General features: G+C 41.6%; 2 protein-coding genes across 2 annotated transcripts in view; one reads left to right on the top strand and one right to left on the bottom strand.

Annotated features, from left to right (window-relative positions):
* Positions 1 to 4055: 4055 nt before the first annotated feature.
* HSP90B1 (heat shock protein 90 beta family member 1) overlaps positions 4056 to 22422 on the top strand; it is an 18912-nt gene continuing 545 nt past the window's right edge. Inside the window, exons 1-17 of the mRNA XM_006077202.3 lie at positions 4056 to 4241; positions 5229 to 5331; positions 6018 to 6159; positions 6922 to 7038; positions 8073 to 8404; positions 13421 to 13532; positions 13757 to 13876; positions 15244 to 15360; positions 17089 to 17226; positions 17313 to 17390; positions 17524 to 17589; positions 18153 to 18422; positions 18690 to 18935; positions 19443 to 19579; positions 21124 to 21202; positions 21290 to 21445; positions 21710 to 21832. Of these exons, the coding sequence (XP_006077264.1) occupies positions 4193 to 4241; positions 5229 to 5331; positions 6018 to 6159; positions 6922 to 7038; positions 8073 to 8404; positions 13421 to 13532; positions 13757 to 13876; positions 15244 to 15360; positions 17089 to 17226; positions 17313 to 17390; positions 17524 to 17589; positions 18153 to 18422; positions 18690 to 18935; positions 19443 to 19579; positions 21124 to 21202; positions 21290 to 21445; positions 21710 to 21832 (2385 nt within the window). The 5' untranslated portion in view covers positions 4056 to 4192. The remainder of the gene's footprint in view (positions 4242 to 5228; positions 5332 to 6017; positions 6160 to 6921; positions 7039 to 8072; positions 8405 to 13420; positions 13533 to 13756; positions 13877 to 15243; positions 15361 to 17088; positions 17227 to 17312; positions 17391 to 17523; positions 17590 to 18152; positions 18423 to 18689; positions 18936 to 19442; positions 19580 to 21123; positions 21203 to 21289; positions 21446 to 21709; positions 21833 to 22422) is intronic.
* C4H12orf73 (chromosome 4 C12orf73 homolog) overlaps positions 21917 to 22422 on the bottom strand; it is a 15331-nt gene continuing 14825 nt past the window's right edge. The window contains exon 3 of the mRNA XM_044941418.1: positions 21917 to 22311. The gene's annotated coding sequence lies outside the window, so the exon portion shown is untranslated. The remainder of the gene's footprint in view (positions 22312 to 22422) is intronic.

Genomic DNA, 22422 nt, shown 5'->3' with positions numbered 1-22422 from the left:
AGCCAAGCCTTTGATGTCAGCAGCAGATGCTGACATCCTGATTGCAGCTTCATGAGAGACCCAGAATCAGGACTACCAAACTAAGCACTCCTACATTCCCCACAATAGATACTGTGAAGATAATACATGCTTATTTCTTTGAACTACAGTTTTGGGGTAATTTGTTACACAGCAATAATACCCTATAGGTTATGGCAGCAGACGCAACTTCTCCATTTGTTTTATATTCTTCAATAAGATTTTACAGTTTTCTTTATGTTGGAGCTATGTCTTTGAAGTTTATTCCTAAGTATTTTATGGTTTTGCTATCTAATATGAATGAAGGTGTTAGAATTTCCATTTCTGTGTTTTCTGCAAGATTCAGTTCAGTCGCTCAGTCGTGTCCGACTCTCTGCGACTCCATGAATCACAGCACGCCAGGCCTCCCTGTCCATCAGCAACTCCCAGAGTTCACTAAGACTCACGTCCATGGAGTCAGTGATGCCATCCAGCCATCTCTTCCTGTCGTCCCCTTCTCCTCCTGCCCCCAATCCCTCCCAGCATCAGAGTCTTTTCCAATGAGTCAACTCTTTGCATGAGGTGGCCAAAGTACTGGAGTTTCAGTTTTAGCATCATTCCTTCCAAAGAAATCCCAGGGCTGATCTTCAGAATGGACTGGTTGGATATCCTTGCAGTCCAAGGGACTCTGCAAGATTAGGGTAAGTCTATTGATGCTTATTTTCCCCCTAGCTAGAGCCTCTTGAATTTTCAGATAGGCAATTATTTCACCAGTGAGAAGGAATTTTAAAATGAAAGCCCACAACTGTTCTAAAATTAATGCTAACTATGAATTGCAGCCCACCAGGCTCCTCTGTTCATGGGATTCTCCAGGCAAGAAAGAATACTGGAGTGGGTTGCCATCCCGACCCAGGAATTGAACCCAGGTCTCCTGGATTGCAGGCAGATGTTTTACCAACTGAGCTATGCAGGAAGCCCCACTTTATTTTTTTGTCTCAGACACTTTTACACAGTGTGGGACAATACTGACAACTGGGGGCATCTCTGTCTGGTTCCTGCTTCCTACTGAAATGGGTTTTAGTGTTCTTCATTTTGGGTTTTTTTTGTTGTTGTTGTTCTTTAAATTAATAGTTGCTATTAGCCTTTTTGGATTGAGGTATAATTAACATATGACAAAATTCACTCTTTTCAAAGTTTACAGTTTGATGAGTTCCAATCACCACGAAAATCAAGATCAAGAGCATTTCCATCACCACCCCGTCAAAATTCCCTCACATTCTTTTGCATTCTCTTATATCTTTGCTTCAGTTTAAATAAGATGCATGCACTGATGATGGTAATATTTCTTCAAGTTCTGCACAGAGACCATATCTATATTGCTCTCCCTTAAACTGCCAGCACTTTGCATAATCCTAGGGACATACCGGATCTCCAACACTGCTGAATTAATAAATGAAAGAGTGAACCAAAAAATGAACTGAGAAATTCACCCTGGAGCTCAGCTCCACACATCAGTGTTCTCAGATGCCAACTGCTATCCTGTCTTCATCTCCCCAGTCTGCAGCCTCCCTGACTCAGCAGTAGATGACCCCTGTCAACTAGGTGAGCTATCCATTGTTCCTAATGACACCCCAGTGCGTGTCTGGTTTTTCTCTCCCAAGTTCAACCGCAAAGGAAGGTGCTATCTAGTGGAGTTAACTGTGCTCAAGAAAAAGCTTAACAACAGCAACAGTAACAATAACACAAACAACAATGGTAGCCTTTCCAGTAGTATTCATGGACACTGTCAAAAGGGAAAAACTAAAATTAGGAAGGAAAGGACTCAGATCCAAAGGTCAGGAGCTTAATAAGAATCTGAAGTGTAAGTTCTGGAGAAGGTAGGCCAAGATAAGACCTAAGGATCAATCATGGGTCAAGTGGCAGGAGAGGTGGAGACCACAGGGGAGAAACAGAGAGGCTGGAAACAGGGTAAGCTGCCCATCCCTTAGACAGGGTGCACAGCCATGAATCATGTCTTAAAGGGACAGAGTTGAGCCTGACAACAGCCAACCATCTTTTTCCGCCAGTCTGTCTCGTGTTCTGACTGTCTTGTGCATTCATTGTTTGCAGAAACATGTGCCCACAAGCAATGGATCTATTTTGGAGGCCCATCTCACTCTCAGTTTCCTCCAGGTGCAGCACAAGTGACCCACCACTGACCAGTTAAGATGGAGTTTGCAATTTCAGAACTGGTTGCTTACTTGTTCAGAACTAGAGAAAAAGGTGAAGCAAAGTTATGAAATGCAGAAAAGTCAAGGCAGTCATCTTTTTCTAAAAGCAAAAAATAAACAACAGTTGAAACACAAAAACACAAATACTGAGATTTATGAATGTAATTCATACCCTAGTATACCCTTAAAAAAAAAAAAAAGATGCAAGCACAGAAGCATGACAAAAGCTTTGTAAGCTAAACTTTTCTTACTAACAACAAAGACAGGTAATTGAGGCAGATGTAAATGAAGCACCACCACAATGGGTAAGTGCTGACCACAGATTTAAGACTGGCAAACCTAAATAGGGGAAGTTATAAATAAATATGATAACCTGTCATTGAAACCTTGCCTTCAGGAATTCGGATGATGATCTGAAAACAAATTTGAAGTTCAATTACCCTGTAGGAAGCAGTAAGGAAGGCAGTGTTTTTGTCAGAAACTGGGGTGCGAGTCAGGGTGGGGGTTATGTAAAGACTAGGTTAAAGAGACAGAGAAAATATTTTCCAAGGCGCAAGCTTAGGGTGAGGGACTTCCCTCACACGAAAGACACCTGGTCTTTCTGTACTTCTACGAAGTTACAAAGCTGTACTCCCTCTCTCATTTGCGGCCCCACAGGTTTTGCTTTCAAAGATCTGCAGGTGTATCCTCCTGCACGTCAAACTGAAAGTGTTTCTTCTTTTTTGTGCTAGACTGGACTTTACTACCATGCTTTCCACCTGACTTACAGCAGGGACTCTGGGACCACCGGGTCACCGCCTTTGAACTTCATGAGGGAGTCGGGGCATTAAAGTTGCTCGCAATTTTCCTCAAGGGAAGGTGGAGGGAGCCCCGCTACTCTCTTCTGGAAATCGAATCTGGAGGCCTGGGATTCCGGTCGTGAAAGGAGCAGACGCAACAGGGATTCCGGCTGCCCAAGTGACGCACGGGAAGGCAGATTCGGAAAAGGCTCGCGAACGAGCACGAGGCTGGGGCCAGACTCAGAGAGGCCGCCCCCCCCAGAACACGGAGGGGTCTCGGCCAAGGCCTTGGGGGCTTTCTAGGCCCGCTTCTAAAAGATGTACACTGGAGAGTCTGGAACACGTACAGACCTCTACGGCAATGGGAACGACGGGTAAATTCCAAAACACCCGGCGCAAGCTCCCGCAGAGACACGGGGGTAGAACTGCAGAAGGAAGAGCCAAACTACGCAGCTGATCAAAGACTACGATTCCCAGCATGCACTACGGAGCTTCCTCTCTAGTACGTTGCATGCTGGGAACTGTAGTTCTTCGTCACTCGCAAGGAAAAGCGCTTCGGGGTATTTTCAACCTCTCACGTGTGTCTCTTTACTGAGAAGCACTGTCAAATAGAAAGCTGACTGCGAAAAGTCGCTCTGGAATCATTCCCAACGTGACCCCACGCGTGGACACGAAAAAGGTTGCGAACTCGTTGCCATGGCTACCGCTTCCCCTGGGCACGGAATAAACGCGCTCTAGGATCCGGAAGTGGTTCCGCGCGACCTCTCCACAAGTGGGGATGAGTTCTGTGCTGACGTTCATTGGACGGTTTCCCTTAGAGGCCAGAACAACCCAAGTAAAGGGGCGGTTCCGAGTGAGAGGGGCCCGCGGAACCATTTGATTGGAGAAAAGGGGCCAGGACTGACCAATCGGGAGGAGCCACGCTTCGGGCATCGGGCACCGCACCTGGACAGCTCCGATTGGTGAACTGCGGTCCCCCCCACGAGTCCCCATTGGGTACAGCGGGTGCGTGGTGCGGCACGATTGGTGGGTTCGTGTTTCCCGTCCCCCGCCCGCGAGAAGTGGGGGTGAAAAGCCGCCGGACCCTCTCGGGGGGTAGTGGGCGGATCGCGCGGCTTGAGGTGTAAGCCTCGGAACTCCGGCGTAGGAGGGGGCGGAGGCGGCTCCTGAGCCCAAAGGGGACTTGAGACTCACCGGCCGTGCGCCATGAGGGCCCTGTGGGTGCTGGGCCTCTGCTGCGTCCTGCTGACCTTCGGTGAGTGGTCCTGGAGGAGAGGGCACCCTGGGACGCCCCCTCTCCTCAAGCGCGGCCTCTTCTCGAAGGTTCTGGGGGCGTTGAGCCTGGGAGGAGGGGATAACAGGGTTAGGGTTTGGGCCAACGGGGTGTCCATCGCTCTTCCTCGAAAGAGGTTAGGGGGATTTCCTTTTCTGTCACCTGGAAGCATAAAAGGGGACTGGAGTCGTTTAAATCCCGTAAGATCTGGTGTCCGCTCCTAGCAGTCTCAGCCTCCTCGGGGTGGGGCCTCCCTCGGGCTCGCTCCCCCCCAAGAGCATCGCTTGTGCCTTTTCCGGAGGACTTTTGTCAGACGCCGCAACCTTTTATCATCAGAGTTTGAGGGCACCCCACCCCCCGCCCCTAGTCTTCTCGCCAACGCCAGTTTCCTTTCTTAGCTGTTGGGCTGTGGAGCGTGGGGCCCTGGGGCAGCAGACCGGCAGTGTCAGCGGTTTGATTCACTTTTACTCTAGCTCCTCAAGGTCCTAAAATTTATTATCTCTTCCCTTTCTCAGGCCCCTGGGGCCAATTTCAGTTCTCCTGGCTAGAGGTTGCACAAACACTGTGCTTTCTGACCTGTGATATTGAAGGCCTAAGTTTTGGCATGGTCAGTTTGGAGGCCTTGTCTCGGCCTGCGCGCAACACGTGTGAATGTAGAAAGGACCTGGTATCAAGTCGGCTAAACAGTATTTATAAGGGATCCCGGGGGTACCCTTTTAGAGGTGATGGACGCCTCCGTATTTAAAAATCTCCTGAGGGACCTCAGTGTCTGAACTGATCTAAGAAATATGCCGACTTGGGTTTACATCGGTTATTTAAACCAGTGGATCCATTCTTCCATCGCCGGCTCCAATATTTACCAAGTGAATTTTGCAACCCCTATCCTGGCCCTGTTCCATCTTGGTACTTCATGAGAAGTCCATGAAGCAACGATGTGTGAGAGTTTTCTGATGTTAAATCTTCCTTCAGGGTCAGTGCGGGCTGACGATGAAGTGGATGTGGATGGGACAGTGGAAGAAGATCTGGGTAAAAGTAGAGAAGGCTCAAGGACAGATGATGAAGTAGTACAGAGGTTTGTGTTCTTCTGCACCTATACATATAACCCCTTGGGAACCTGGAAGGCTGTAGCTTCTTTGTATCTCTTCTCCAAAGGCCCAGAAGTACTCTGAATTTAAATAGGTGAAAAAGAAAGACATTAGGGGTAGCAACTGTGTGTATACATAGTATCTCCTGACTTTGCCCCTAAGAATGACTGGTCAGAATAAGATGAATTAATTCCCTTGGAAACTATTTTGATAACTATTTCAGAATACTAGCTCGATAGCCTTGCTAAGATCTTAGAAAAGACTTTGGTTGTATACTCAGTAAGTGTGTACACTTTGTAATTAAAAAGATTTATGTCTGTTGAGCAATGTTTTCATTCAGCCTTTTAGGACTTAAAACTTTGTAGACCCTTAGAAGCCAGAGTTTCCCTGGCATGTGTCCCATGTGAGGGAACAGAAATGTGTGTGACTTTGCTTTATAGTAGAGGAAAGTTGGGTTCACTTTTCTGGCAATTTTAAGCATAGAGTATTTCCAGCTTGGTATTAAAAGTAACTTATCATTGTGGAAAAATAATAGTGAGATGGTAGACTGGTAATATAAAGGTTTCTTTTTTACCCTTTCAACCCTTAAGACCATTGTGCTTTCATCACAGATGCTGTATTTTTGGAGGGAACTAAGTAATGCAGTATTAGTTGATCAAATTTTTTTCCTCAGAGAGGAAGAAGCTATTCAGTTGGATGGATTAAATGCATCCCAAATAAGAGAACTTAGAGAGAAATCAGAAAAGTTTGCCTTCCAAGCTGAAGTTAACAGAATGATGAAACTCATCATCAATTCATTGTATAAAAATAAAGAGGTAAGCAGCCCGTGGTTATGATGTTATTTTGTTTCTGTATGGTAGCTAACTTGATGACTTTCACAGTTAATGTGCTTTGTTGCTGTTTAGTTGTGTAGTCCCTAAGCCATGTGTGACTCTTTGTGACCCCATGGACTGTAGCCTACCAGGCTCCTCTGTCCATGGGATTTCCCAAGCAAAAATACTGGAGTGGGTTGCCATTTCCTTCTCCAGGGAATCTTTCTGACCCAGGAATCACACCTGTAACTCCTGCCTTAGAGGCAGATTTCTTTACCACTGAACCACCAGGGAAGCCAATAGTTAGTATGTTTACACAAACAGTTGTCAAAGTTTAAAGACCCAGCATGTGCACGAATGGCTACTAGATACCTATTTGTATTTGTGGGAAGGGGGAGAGACATTTTCTCTTCTTTCTCCCTTTCCCCCTCCACTTGTGTTCATGACTTGCTGAATAGTTGTGAGTCTTAAGGACATTCATGCAAACTGAGCCTAAAGTATTGAATACATTAAGGTCACTAAGAAGGGAAATAGAGTAGTAACTACTCTGACCAGTTCAAGTGTTCTATGTAGTTGTTCCAGTCCTTTGTGTAAAGAACTGTATCTCCTTTTACCAAGAGAGTAAAGCCACCCTTATACCATAATAAGTCTAGTCCTTAAAGAGAGTTTTTTCAGAGTACAGAGGAGAAATGAATTTGACGTTAAGTTTGATATCATGTATTTTGAGGCTAATCGAAGTGTGTATTAAATCTGGCTTCCATTTAGATTTTCCTGCGAGAACTGATTTCAAATGCTTCTGATGCTTTAGATAAGATAAGACTAATATCACTGACTGATGAAAATGCTCTTGCTGGAAATGAGGAGTTGACGGTTAAAATTAAGGTAAGCTTAGAACAATTTTAAAGTAGAAAGAACTCTTAGAGATAGGGAATCCATTGTCAGTCAAGGTAGACTAGGTTAGGGGCAGTAATAGTTAACTACTGACTGTCAGGGACTTAAATCAGGGGTCGGTCAAATATGGCCTGTGGGCCAAATCCAACCTGCTGCCTGTTTTTATAGATAAAGTTTTATTGGAACGTAGCCATGCCCATTTGTGAATTATCTGTGACTGCTTTTGACAGAGGCCGTATGGCCTATAAAGCCTAAGATACTCTCTGGTCCTTTTCCAGAAAAAGTTTGCCAACCCCTGGCTTTAAGTCATTAACGACAGGCTGCCTTGGGGCCTCTGCCTTGCGTCGTCCTCACCCTAGGACACAGGCTGATGGAGCAGCTGCCATCTGGAGTATAGCTGGTTGTCATGGTGCAAAGAAAGCTTGGAGGGTCTCACACCAGTTAAAGGCTCCACCCTGAAAGCTATGCTTTTGACTCCCACTTGTAACTCATTGGCCAGAACTTGTCACATGGCCTTAACCAACTATCAGTGAGGGAAATATATTCCGGTAATATTTCTGGAAGGCAGAGAGCTGGGAATATTTAGTGAAGAACATTGATCCCCACAGATTACAAAGACAGAAAAGACAGAAGTCATTTAAGTTTCAGATCCTTTTATCTTTTATCAATGAAATAGAGAAAACATAAAATTTTATTTTTCTTGATTTTTTTGTTTTTCCCCTTAAATAACTTGCCTGTTTAGGTCTATCTCTGCCCATTGACATTTAGACTGGTCCTTGCCCTCTTACATTGATCGATACTTTATCAAATACACTAAACTTAAAATTCTTCTCTATAAAGAAAGATGTTTGTACTTAAGATGTGTGCTTTTTGAAAAGACCATAAAATACTATCTGGAGGAGGGAAGGAGTTCAGTTTTTTTTCTGCATTGGAATTGATGTGCTTCAAAGCTGATAGCTTCTCAGTATATAGCTGAGTATATTGTGAGTATTAAGCAAGTGTAATTGTCTTGTTCTTGGTTTTAGTGTGACAAGGAGAAGAACCTGCTGCACGTCACAGACACTGGTGTAGGAATGACCCGGGAGGAGTTGGTGAAAAACCTTGGCACCATAGCCAAGTCTGGGACAAGCGAGTTTTTAAACAAAATGACTGAGGCACAAGAAGATGGCCAGTCAACGTCGGAACTGATTGGTCAGTTTGGTGTTGGTTTCTACTCTGCCTTCCTTGTGGCAGATAAAGTTATTGTCACGTCAAAACACAACAATGACACCCAGCACATCTGGGAGTCCGACTCCAATGAATTTTCTGTAATCGCTGACCCCAGAGGAAACACTCTCGGACGGGGAACAACCATTACGTGAGTATTACACGCTCCTAATGAGAATTAATAGCCATAGCCAGGCTCTTGACTCTCCAATTCTAGCTCTCTGAGCCAATGGCCTATTCTGGACCTTAATTTCTTTGCCTGTAAAAAATGAGGAATGTGAGACCAGTTCTCATCATGTTAAGTATTTTGAGACCTTGCTAAGGACCAGACCCAGAGTTATGGTGGCTGCTGTCGATGGAGGGCATCAAGTAGGAAGGGTTAGCTCTTCCAGCTCAAGGCGCGTCAGAGGACTCTCAGACAGGTGGCTTGTCCAGGTTTTCCAGGGAAGCAGGACTCAGAAAAGTGGTGGCAGTCTGTGGAGCATCGTGGATAAGGGCTTGGCAAAACAGTGTGTTCACAAGATTCAAGGAATGCATTTCAGGCAGTGGCAGTTACTCATTGAAATTGTAATGAAGTTTTTAAAGTTTTCTAAAGGTGGTGTGGAGGGTGGCAGGGGCGGTTGAGAAGAGACTCTCAGTAACCTGGGTAACCGTTGAAAATATTCAAGATTGTAACTAGGGTTGGGGGTGGGTTAGAGAGAACAGGTACAGATAAAGGACCTGAAAGAGAGTTATGAAAGTTCTCTGGAAGAAAATGTCTCACTGGAGGATAGTTAGATCTTGCCTGGTGGCTCAGATGGTAAAGAATCTGCCTGCAATGCCGAGACCCTTGTTCAGTCCCTGGGTTGGGAATATCCCCTGGAGAGGGAATGGCTACCCACTCCAGTATTCCTGCCTGGAGAATCCCATGGACTGAGGAGCCAGGCAGGCTACAGTCCATGGGGTTGCAAAGGGTCAGACATGACTGAGGATAGTTACAAGACATCGAATTGAAGTGGAATTTAAGTCGCCACCTTTGTAGGGCCGGGGGGGCTGCATTGAGTTACAAGGGCTTCTCTTATTGTGGAACACCAGCTCTCAAGCACATGGGCTCAGTGGTTGCCATGAATGGGCTTCTCTTGTTGCAGTGCATGGGCTCTCTAGTTACTTAGTTGCCCCAAGACGTGTGGGATCTGATCTGAGTTCCCCAGTTCAGTTCAGTGCAGTCTCAGTCGTGTCCGACTCCTTGCAACCCCATGAATCGCAGCACGCCAGGCCTTCCTGTCCATCACCAACTCCTGGAGTTCACTCAAACTTAAATCCACCGAGTCGGTGATGCCATCCAGCCATCATCCTCTGTCGTCCAGTTTTCCTCCTGCCCCCAACCAGGGTTCAAACCTGCATCCCCTTCAGTAGAAGCTTGGAGTCTTAATCACTGGGCCTCCAGGGAAATCCCAAGCCAGTAACTATTGTTGGTGTAAACAAGGCAGATCTTAGGCCCAGTTATCTCCTGGTGCTTACAGCACTGTGAAGTGTGAAGCAGACAGGAGACAGAACAGCTTTCTTGCTTTTGTTTTTTTATCTCCATCATAGAGATAAAGAAATTCCAATTTAGAAGTCAGTTGACTTACCCAGTTCTGCCAAGTGAAAATGTGCCCACAGCCCTGCTTTTTCCTTTTTTTCTTAATTCAGTTTAAAATTTTCTCAATATAACTGATTTTTAAATATGCAAGTAGGAAACAAACATATATCTTATCATTTCAACATTTTCTTCATCCCAGAAGACATTTTTTGCCTTCACTGTCACAAATTTTCCTTTAATAAAAACTAGGCAACTAAAAAAAAAAATACTAGACAACTGCATTTTAGTATTTTTACTAATTTTTCATTCTAAACTTACCTTTCCCTCCCTTTGTTATTAACATTCATATATCCTGATCTCTTTAGGAGGCATCACTGATAGTTATACCCAAGTGCCCTCTCTGTTAGGTGGTAGGAGAATACAGGTAAATCACATCTCTTAACTAGAAAGACAGAAAATGATGTCCCAAGAGGTGTTTGTGTCTTGTGTTGCTAAGAGACAGGTGAGATGTCTAGATATAAGTTCCACATGAGCAAACATTTTGTTGATACTCCATTCCCAGTGGCTAATGTATGACTGGCAGATATTTGTATGAATGGATAAGGGTTATCAGGACAGTTTTCATGAAGTAGTATGGATGGTTGGTCAGTAAACGAAACTTTACAACAGGTTCTCCTTTACTTGGGCAAAATTGCCTTTTTTCTTCAAGGCCTACCCCACCAATTCACTCAGTGGATACTTGCTTGAATGTCTATTAACTGCTAGAGTTTAGGGCTACAGTGGAGAATATGACAGTGGCTGTTCCTCCTTTCACATGGCTCATTCAACTAGGAAAGAAAACACAAGAAATAATTTCAGAATGGCAAATGCCAGAAAGGAAGCTAAAGGACAACCCCCTCATTGGAAGGTCTTTCTGAAATGGTTTTGAGTTAGGTTCAGATGTTCTAGGCAGCACGCACTGCACGTTGGACTTTCAGAGGCACATTCGAGGAACTGAAAGTCTAGAATGGCCAAAGGGAAAAGAGCAAAGGCAAGGAAGGAGCGAGTTCAAGATCTTGCCCTACCTACATGTTACTTCATCTTAATATTGGACCGGTAAAGTAGAGGCTGTCAGACGATTGTTTCCTCCCTACTCCTGTTCTTACCCCTAGTGAGCCACCACTTATGAGAGATTTAGTGAAGAATAAATGAGATCATGAAATCAGCATCTTGTAAATGCTAACATAAAATGGCTTCTGCCCCTCCTGCTTATTCTGTCTTCTGCATTTCTCCCTAAAGCCAGTCACTGCTTCTCATCTGTTGTCTCTCATGCCATCTCCTCAGAGATGAGAGAATTAAGTACTACTGCATCTTTTAAAGTCAGCCTTTCCTGAACACCTTCCTCTTTGCCATCTAAGTATAAATGTATTGAAGTCTCTCTGGGAGAAGGAGGGGCAGGCAGGTGATGCACCTTTCTGCTGTCAGGAACGTGCTCTCTCGTTTTCTTTCCCATCTACCGTTGGGCGTTTCGAAAAAGCAGACTTGCCTTTGCTGCTACTTCACCTTCTGTTCCCTCCTCAGCCCACAGTATTTTGACTTTATCTACCACTTTTCCATGGAAATAAATTACCAGTATTCCTTGTTGCTAAATCCAGTGGATTCAGGCTTATTTTAGTTGCTGTGATCCCCAGCAATAGTGTCTCTTTTTTTTTTTTTTTGAGTTTTTTTTTTTGTGTTTTCTACAGAATTTGCATTTTACTGCTCACTCCTTAAAACAATCCACTCAGTACCTAGCATCATTTTTTTTTAATTTCCTTTGCCTGTTTCTTAAATGTTGATAGTCTCTTTTCTTCAGAAGTTCAGTTTTAGCCCTCTGTGTCCTGTGTGCATCATGCAGTCTTAACCACTGTTGTGGATTCAGGCTCCAGTTCCTTCTCGGGCTTCTCTAATCTATATTCTTAACCAAGATCAGGAGTCAGCAGACTTTTAGTTAAAGGGTCAGCTAGTAAATATTTTAAACTCATGAACTATAGGATCATGAGATCTCTCATGTCAGAACTCTCCTATCCATAGTTTGAAAGCAGCCATAGACGGTATATGATGAGATTGTGTCTTGATGAAATTTCTTGTGAGTGGCAACCAGAGTTTGCCAATCCCTGGTCTAGATCTTGCTACTGGATTCTAGGCTTATATATCTAATTGCCTCTTGAATACCTGACTAAGATGTCTAATCATCAGCTTCAGTTTGCATCCAAAACTGATGCAACTGGTACCAACCTAGGATCACCAGTATGTACACTCCAAGACCAGAGGTTTAGTCCCTTCACTAGGCTGGGTCATCATGTACTGTGTACTTGCTGGGAACTCCTAAACTATACGCTTTTTGAGGCAAGGAGGGGACCATGGATACAACATTATCCATTTCTATTGGGAGCACAGACATCAAGATATGGGCTACCCACTGTGTTTGAGAGTATGATGTGGCTGTTATTTTTGGTGGGTGGAGGAGAAGTTTGCAGCAAGGGTGGTAAGGAAGAAGAAGAAGCAGTGCTACAGTTTTTGGTACTGTAGTTATTATCTCAGTCAGTGCTGTTCCTGATAGAACTTTCTGTGGTAGATATGGTCTTTCACTACTCTGTCCAGTATGGCAGCTACTTGCCACATGTGACTGTTGACTTGGAATGTGGCGATTTAACTAAAGAACTGACTTTAACTGTTAGGACTATAACTATTTATAACTGACTCTAACTGACTTTTAACTATTAACAAATAGTCACATGAACAGGTGGGTGGCTCCTTTTTGTCTAGTGCAAATAAACCGTAGTTCAGATTAATGTTCTAGCTATTATTTTAAATAAATTCATTTATTTATTTTTGACTGTGCTGGCTCTTTGTTGCTGCACAGGCTTTTCTGTAGTTGCAGTGAACAGGGTCTGCTCTAGTCATGGTGCGTGGGCTTCTCACTGCAGTGGCTTCTCTTGTAGAATATGGGCTCTTAGGGCCTGTGGGCTCAGTAGTTGCAGCACCCAGGCTCCAGAGCACAGGATCAATAGTTGTGATGTACAGGCTTAGTTGTTTCACGGCATGTGGGATCTTCCTGGATCAGGGATCAAAACCATGACTATTGCATTGGCATGTGAATTCTTTACTGCTGAGCCATCAGAGATGCCCTCTAGCTTTTTCTTAAGGAACGTGTTTTTATTAGGGGTTAACTGTCTATGGTATGTAATCAGTTGATTTCTAGGGAAGCTAGCAGAGTGCGTATGATTCAACTTTTCTCCAGAATATTGCAGAGACGTCCCACCTTCAGCTAGCTTAAGATTTCTGTTCTTCAAATGAAAAAAAATCCAGCACATTGAGGAGATTGGAAACCTTTTCATTTTTTGCTTATAATGAAGACTGTTTTCCACTTGAGGGAGTGCAAGAAAGATTCTTCCTTTTACTATACCCATATTTGGTACATTTAGCTCACAAACCTTTATTGGTGATAAGAGTTCTTAACATGAATAATGGGGGCTTTGTGGGTTATGCACAGTTGGCTATTATAATCAAACGAATATTTACACAAATTTATAATCAGAACTTTTAAATAATGATGTGTCTCTAAATGTCTTATTTTCCTTGCAGCCTTGTTTTAAAAGAAGAAGCATCTGATTACCTTGAATTGGATACAATTAAAAACCTCGTGAAAAAATATTCACAGTTCATAAACTTTCCTATTTATGTATGGAGCAGCAAGGTAAATTGATACGAATAAAATTTATATATGTATATTACCTTGGACATATTTAAATATTTAACACATAAAGAATGAAGGTTAAATGTGGTTCTTCTAATGCAGGATACTCAGTATTTTCTTACTGAAGACTTTTTTAGAGCTGTAATTTTTTTTCATATCTTATAGATAAAATCAAGAATTATGAAACATTAGCTTAACCATCATTCTATTTTCTACATAAACAGACTGAAACGGTTGAGGAACCTGCCGAAGAAGAAGAAGCAGCAAAAGAAGATAAAGAAGAATCTGATGATGAAGCTGCAGTAGAAGAAGAGGAAGACGAAAAGAAACCAAAAACTAAAAAAGTAAGCCCAGTTCATCCTCCTACTTAAAATACTGTTTAGATTATAAGCTACCAGATTCCTAGAAAAAGGGGTAAGATTTCTTGTTGCAGGAGAGGGGTTTGGGTTGGAGGAAGGTGGTCAGAGGATACAGCCTTCCAGTTATAAATGAGCACCAGGGACACAAGATACAGTGTGGTGGGGCCAGCACTGCTCTGTAATGTATGGAAAAGCTGTAAGAGTCTTAATTCCTGAGAGTTCTCATTATAAGGAGATTTTTTCTTTGGGTCCGTTTCTTAAAATTGTTTATTCTTTTATTCTCATCTGTATGAGATGATGGAGGTTAGCTTACTGTGGTCATCATTTTCACAATATGTGTAAACCTTTATGTGGTACACCTGCAACTCGTATAGTAATGATCTCAATTGTATCTCGATAAAACCAAGGCAGGGGAGGGGGGAGAATAAAGGTGGAAAATATTTTTTAGATTATGTTAGAAAAAACACAGAAACCTGGATATGCACAGACTGATTTAAGCTTCACTTCTTCATGATCTTTTCTCAAGGCCTTGTCTGCAGGCCCAGCTTTTAAAATCCAAGCTGTTTGTGTGCGTTTTCTCTCCCTAGAAAGTTTTAAGTAGCAAACGCAGATCATTTTTATGAATAGTTCTCTGACTTCTATATATTGCCCAGGACTGGTGGCTTATGATAAGTCTTGAATTTTAAAATCTTGAAATCTTTTTGCATCTTCTTTTGTCACATAGATATGAACTATTAAATTAATTCTCTGGTCTGCTCAGGTAGCAGAGTAGGTAGAAGTAATGGTGAATTTTGAGAAATATATAAGATGTTGGATTTCTGTAAGTCATGAAATAGAAATACATAATATGTATATCCTTCTAACCTCAAAACATATATTCAAGAAATAACATTTTAGCTAGTTAAAAATAACTGAAAAAGATCTTAATTGGATTGTTACCAATTATTAAAACCATTTGCCTTTGTTGTATTAAATTTCAGTCTTAAATATTTAGAGAGATACTTAAAAAAAAAAATTTTTTTTTTTTTTTAAATTTTAAATATTTATTTATTTATTTGGCTGTTATGGATCTCAGTTGTGGAGCCCAGGCTTAGTTGCTTCATGGCATGTGGGATCTTCGCAGACCAGGATCAAACCAGTGTCCCTTGAATTGCAAGGCAGATTCTTAACCACTGGACCACCAGAGAAGCCCTTTAAAAAAAATTTTGATCCATTTGGCAGGAACCATATTACAATAGAGATACCCTATATTAATATTATTTTGAAATGTTCTAAAGCTGTAGTTACTGTAGTATAACTATTGATACCATTGGTGTAACTTAGGAGAAACTAATCAAATACTGTAACTTCAGGTTGAAAAAACTGTCTGGGATTGGGAACTGATGAACGATATCAAACCCATATGGCAGAGACCATCGAAAGAAGTAGAGGAGGATGAATACAAAGCTTTCTACAAATCATTTTCAAAGGTAAATGTTATTTTAAAATAATGTGATAAGAAAACATCCCTATATCAAAAATAGGTTTAAAAACAGGTTTATAACTATTTCAGCACAACCAGTTTCCTTTTTAATCCTGTGTGTTTTATATTATGCATTAAAAACTTTACTCTGAGATGGAATCTATAGGCTTCTAGACTAGATCACCAAGGCTCTATGCTACAAAAAAGATTAAGAACCACTTACGTCAATAGATGCTTGATTTTTGCTACAGAACCTGTAAGGCATAAAATCATGCTATTGAATGGCTTTTACCATAATCTTAAAGGCTTGTTTACAACATCAAACATTTATTTTGAGGCCATGCCTAGAAATGATGACTAAATCTGTTGTCTTGCCTTTTTTTTTTTTTTTTTTTACTGATCATTTCTTATAACTCTTAGAATCCAAAACTAGCTTTGACTAAGATGGTTTCAAGTTAATGTTTTCTCAAACAGCATTTTGTACAAATAGAACAATTTAATGAACTTAGCATGGCTAGAGAAAACTGTGTCCATCATGCAGTCTTAACCACTGTTGTAGATTCAGGCTCCAGCTCCTTCTTGGGGTTCTCTAATCTATATTTTTAGCCTAGATCAGGAATCAGCAGACCTTTAATTAAAGGGTCAGCTAGTAAATATTTTAAGCTCATGAACTATAGGATCTGTGACATGTCAGAACTCTCCTATCCATAGTTTGAAAGCAGCCATAGACAGTATATGATGAGGTTGTGTCCTGATGAAATTTCTTGTGAGTGGCACCCAGAGTTTGCCAACTCTGGTCTAGATCTCGCTACTGGACTCTGATTGTTCTGTACTCTTTATTCCATCTGCTGATTTGTTACTAAACCTTTGTTTCCCTTACGTTAACATCCAACTACCCTTTAAGCTTTACCTCTAAAAACTTTCCCTTGGTTCTGCCTCCTTTTTCATTCTCGTATAACCTAAAATCCTAGCATATATAGAGGTACTTTCATCTTAACAGCTATATTAGAAATATGTGAGCAGTGTGTGATTTTAAGTCTTTTAGAGGCTACATTAAAAAAAAAATTGAAACAGGCCAAGTTAACTTTTAATAGTCTATGTTTTTTTAACTCAGTATATCCAATAGTATTTCAACAGGTAATTGATACAAAAAATTGGTCCTTTTTGGTTTTTTTGTTTGATTGGGGTTTTTTTGTGGGATATTTGTTGGTGCTACATTATCAAAGTCTGGTGATTGTCTTACACTGACCAACGCATCTCACTGTGGACTAACATTTCAGGTGCTCAGTATGGATAATATAGGAATTTTCTGTTCTTACATACCTTTTGGATCCACTGCTGCAGTCCAAGTTTCTTGGAAGAAATCTGTTGCTGAGTGCTTTTTTAGCTGAACAGTACACTCAAAAAATTTCTTATGTCATTTTGTCATTTAGACAGGATGGTGGTTTTCCTGCCCTATCCTCTCAAGTGTGTAGAACATAGACTCAGCCATCCTTCCCAGGGGTAGGCAATAGAGAAACGTTGACAGCCACATCATAATAGCCATGTCCAGCCAGTTAGAAGTGCAGTCTTAACTGTTTCTTCTTCCCTGCCTTCCTCTCCCCTTCACTTATTTGGTAAAGGAACTTTTTGTTAGTTGACTGTTAAACTGCATGTGTACCACACCCTATGTTGCTTAGCCTTTGCACTGCCTTTTCCTTGTGCCTTTTGAATGACCAAGATACCAACTTTCTAGGAAAGCGATGACCCCATGGCATATATCCACTTTACTGCTGAAGGGGAAGTTACCTTCAAGTCAATTTTATTCGTACCCACATCTGCCCCACGTGGTCTGTTTGATGAATATGGATCCAAGAAGAGCGATTACATTAAGGTGAGTTTTTAAATAGTATAAACTGTTTAAAATTTGGAAGCGTGATTTCCAGAAAGTGACCTTTGTCTTTTTGGTCTCCACTTTAGCTGTATGTGCGCCGAGTATTCATCACAGATGACTTCCATGATATGATGCCCAAGTACCTGAATTTTGTCAAGGGTGTTGTAAGTATCTGGAGGTTATTGGGGGAAGAGGGGAGTAGAGTGGGGGTCTTAAAGTGGGTTTTTTTTTGGTCGGTTGGTTGGTTTTGTTTTTCTCTGACGTTTGTATTGCTCGTTGAACTTTTGCTATCTGCAGGTGGACTCGGATGATCTCCCCTTGAATGTTTCCCGTGAGACACTTCAGCAACATAAACTGCTTAAGGTAAGTGAAATGAAGTCGCTTCAGTCGTGTCCGACCCTCAGTGACCCCATAGACTGCAGCCTACCAGGCTCCTGCATCCATGGGATTTTCCAGGCAAGAGTACTGGAGTGGGTTGCCATTTCCTTCTCCAGAAGTGCGTGCTGCTACTGCTAAGTCGCTTCAGTTGTGTCCGACTCTGTGCGACCCCATAGACGGCAGCCCACCAGGCTCCCCTGTCCCTGGGATTCTCCAGGCAAGAACCCTGGAGTGGGTTGCCATTTCCTTCTCCAATCCAAATGTTCAAACTTAGAAGTTGAAAGAGCTGTCCAGTGAGCACCCATATATATGTACTCTCTGGTCTAAAGTTAGAATATAAACATGAAAGCAATCTTGTAACTGTTGCCAGTGACAACTTAAGTTTCCATTCAGTCTGACACAGGAATACTTGGCCATTCCCTGCCCCCCTTGGTAAATACCAGTGTCTTTGTATCTTTCTCCACTAGTCCCCTGCTACCTTACATAGTGTAGGTTCTCAAAAGTTTGTGATGAAGTTCTCTAATGAGTTATTCTGTCATTTTGTTTAGGTGATTAGAAAGAAGCTTGTCCGTAAAACTCTGGACATGATCAAGAAGATTGCTGATGAGAAATACAATGATACTTTTTGGAAAGAATTTGGTACCAACATCAAGCTTGGTGTGATAGAAGATCACTCAAATCGAACACGTCTTGCCAAACTTCTTAGATTCCAGTCTTCTCATCATCCAAGTGACATGACTAGTCTAGACCAGTATGTGGAAAGAATGAAGGAGAAGCAGGACAAAATCTACTTCATGGCTGGGGCCAGCAGGAAAGAGGTAAGAGAACTTCGACTGGTCTGCTGTGTAGCTAGGGACTGATTTATAGCCAACTCTTGAGAGAGAAAAAAAGGAAAATTTGTAAACTGAAATAGTTCTGAGACCTGGTCAGTCACTGACAGGAAAAAAGTCATTTGTATTCTCTGCATCTCTTAATTCCCTACCCATAAAACGGGATTGTTGGTACTCTATAGATGTACCTACTTGGATGAAGAAAACATACTAAGGCCGAACTGGAAATTTGTATTATTTCTTTCAATTTTGTAGGCTGAATCTTCTCCCTTTGTTGAGCGACTTCTGAAAAAGGGCTATGAAGTGATTTATCTCACAGAACCTGTGGATGAATACTGCATTCAGGCTCTTCCCGAGTTCGATGGGAAGAGGTTCCAGAATGTTGCCAAAGAAGGAGTGAAGTTTGATGAAAGTGAGAAAAGTAAGGAGAGTCGTGAAGCAGTTGAGAAAGAATTTGAGCCTCTGCTAAACTGGATGAAAGATAAAGCCCTCAAGGACAAGGTATTCTAGAAATTAGAAACATTGAAAATTTTAGCATCTGTGTTTTAAAAAATTGTTTTGTTAGCAAATTAAACTTTGTAACTGGTTACTTTTGTAGTCATTAAAAGTTATACAGAACACTTAGTATTGTTACATTATTGGGAGGACAAGCTTAAAATTGATGAACTGAAGAATTACAGGGATATGTAATTATTCTGTATGTAGGTACTTTTTTTTTCTTTGTAACTGAAAGTTTTTCATAATTTAATATTGTCTTTACAATAGCTTAAATTTTTACAGGTTAAACTTAAGTTGTATATGTTTTTGAAAGTTTGTGTTTAAGTACTTCTGACTAAGAAATTCAGTTATGAAATGACAGTTTTCCTAAGAATCTGAATGAGAGGTACTTTTCTGAACTGCCTGTTTGTGATCTTAAGTGATGAGTCCTTAAGGAGTTGAAATGCAATTACTTGACGACCTTTACTGTTGATATTTAGAGATAACTAACTTTTGCTTTCTCCTCCAAAGATCGAGAAGGCTGTGGTGTCTCAGCGCCTGACAGAGTCTCCGTGTGCTCTGGTAGCCAGCCAGTACGGGTGGTCTGGCAACATGGAGAGGATCATGAAAGCCCAGGCATACCAGACAGGCAAGGACATCTCAACCAAGTAAGCATCCTCAGGGAAGGCCCTGCCAGGATGTAAGCTCTCGCCCAGCCTCCCATTAGAAGATAACACAGCTTCTACACAAAGAACTAACGGGTTTTAAGTGTCTACCACTCTGCATTATAGAGAAGTTGACAAAATGATTAGATTTACTAAAGAAAAGGTCTTGCACTTGTGATTTATATTTAGTATTTTATATACAGATGGAAATTTTCTTAATCTGTTACATATAATGTCTTTCAGCATTAGGTTTTCTGCTTTTATCTGGACTGCCTTTACATTTTCAGATAATAGTTAAAGATGAAGTTAAGGACAGTTACATTTCTTAAATGAGTTAAATCCTTTTTAATTACCCCTTCTACCCCCAAGTGGTATTCTCCGCTAAATACAGGGTAGAAGATGCACAACCAGCAATTGAACTCAAGGACCAAGTACTGGAGGTACACTAGGTCTTTGGTACCCTTTATTTTTAAGAAATATGTATTTCAGGTTTATATTTTAATGTAACAACCATAGTTTTGAAAATGACTTCTTGCTTTTATTCTTCTACCTAGACTGTCTTCTAACTAGCTACCTATTGTCATACTTTTTTTCCCCAACCGTAGCTTAAGGATTCTTCTGTCCTAAGTGTAGTTTACATTGTCAAAATCCCTAAACTCCATTTAAAATATACCTGTATTTCATAATTTGCATGGCTCAAGTGTATAATATTTATAAAATCAGATGCCAAAGTGCTGTTTTATTTGTCTTCTACCTTGGCTAGATTGTAAATGTCAGGTGGAAAATGGGTTTCTGCTTCTATTCCATTGCAACAGTACAGTAGCCATTTAAGTCCATCTTTTCAGTCATTTATTAACAGGATGGTACCTTCTATCCAACAAACATTTGAGCACCTACTGTGTCTATATACTGATGCTCTACAGTAGACATCACTACTCTTTTGCAATGTTCAGAGTAGTCAGGATTGAGAAATCAAGGCATAATTCTGTAAGCCCTGTGTGTATGATAGGTATGCCAAGATGTAGGGAGAAAGGTTCCTTCCTGTCCTCAGCCTGCAACTGCAAGAAGGAGAGCAGTCATGGAGGACAGGTAGGACGCTAACAATGATGAACGTATACCCATAATGCATTGCAGCCGAGCTTAGTGAAAAGATGCCATTTTTCTTGGAACCCTATTGGTTGAAGCATCATGAAGAAGGTGTTACTTAAGCAGCACCCAGAGCCTGTTCTGTTCCAGAACTCTGGGGAGACAAGCTGCAATTATGATAGTGAATACATTAAGAGGGGATGAACAGGACATTAAATCAGGTCATCCACTCAACAAAAGGCACTTGGGATTCATTAGTAAATAAAGTAGTTCTTTATTGTACTATTTGATTTAACCATGCACATTGCCCTTTAAAAGGGAAAGCGTGATTTAACAATATATAAGCATGTCTTGATTTTTTAAAAGTTATCTGTAATTATGTAAGTTATACTAGAATGTGGGAAATGTATGGACCCTCAAATTTGATATATTTGTTAACGTTCATTTCTACTCTGTAACAGTTATTATGCCAGCCAGAAGAAAACATTTGAAATTAACCCCAGACACCCACTAATCAGAGACATGCTTCGAAGAGTTAAGGTGAGCAGTATCACGGCCTTACTCTTTTTAATTTGACTTCTTTGGACCCTTTAGTATGAATAAAGTGTGTGACTCTTTCCATTTCAGGAAGATGAAGATGACAAAACTGTTTCGGATCTTGCTGTGGTTTTGTTTGAAACAGCAACACTGCGGTCAGGATATCTTTTACCAGACACTAAAGCATATGGCGACAGAATAGAAAGAATGCTTCGCCTCAGCTTAAACATCGACCCTGATGCAAAGGTTTGATGTAACTACTGAATGTTTGAGTCCCGGTATCAGGCTCTGTGCTAAAAATGAATGAGAAATTTCCCCTTTCACATCCATTTTCTTTTTTTGCCTGTCTCCCTTTGTTAGCTTGACTGTTAACTCTAATTACAGGGTTTCCTCTATAGTTTTGTAGTTAACAGAATTAACTGAAGTGAAGTGAATTATGATCTTACACATTTAAATGAACACAGAGCCAAGGTGTTTGATGCATTATGGGCTCATAAATGTTGCCCTTAGGTTGAAGAAGAACCCGAAGAAGAACCCGAGGAAACAACAGAGGACACCGCAGAAGACACAGAGCAAGATGAAGAGGAAGAGATGGACGCAGGAACAGATGAGGAAGAACAAGAAACAGCAGAGGTAGAGCAAACCAAGAGGGGGACTTGCATTTTTAGTTCTTGAAAGTCAGAACTATTGCCAAAGTCAAGAAATAGTTATCTAATATCAAATTCAAAAGCTGGAACAAATCACTTTATTTAAATGTGTATTTTGATCCTCCCCACTGCCTTTACTTCCTTAGTTTAGCCATCCATTCTTTCTATTTTTAAATAGGGAAGGAGCCTAGGGAGGCAGGGACTGGCAGCTGCAACTTTATTTAATCCTTTTGTTGGCTGTGCTGGGTTTTGCTGCTGTGCGGACTTTCTCTGGCTGTGGCGAGCAGGCGCTTACTCTCCTCATCGCAGTGGCTCCTCTTGTTGCAGAGCAGGGGCTTCCATAGTTGCAGCACATGCGCTCAGTAGCTAGGGCTGCCGGGCTCCAAAGCACAGACTCGACAGTTGTGGCTCAGCTGCTCTGTGGCACATGGGATACTCCCGGCTCAGGAATCAAACCCGTGTCTCCTGCATTAGCAAATGGATTTATTATTCCTGAACCACCAGGGAAGCCCTTGCCACCCATTCTTGAGGTGTTTTTAAGCAGATTACTCCTTAGTCCACGGTGCTTCCATGTTC

The sequence above is a fragment of the Bubalus bubalis genome, chromosome 4 (assembly GCF_019923935.1).
Source record: "Bubalus bubalis isolate 160015118507 breed Murrah chromosome 4, NDDB_SH_1, whole genome shotgun sequence".
Classification (NCBI taxonomy): Eukaryota; Metazoa; Chordata; class Mammalia; order Artiodactyla; family Bovidae; genus Bubalus; species Bubalus bubalis.
This window is presented reverse-complemented; position numbering and strand designations above follow the sequence as displayed.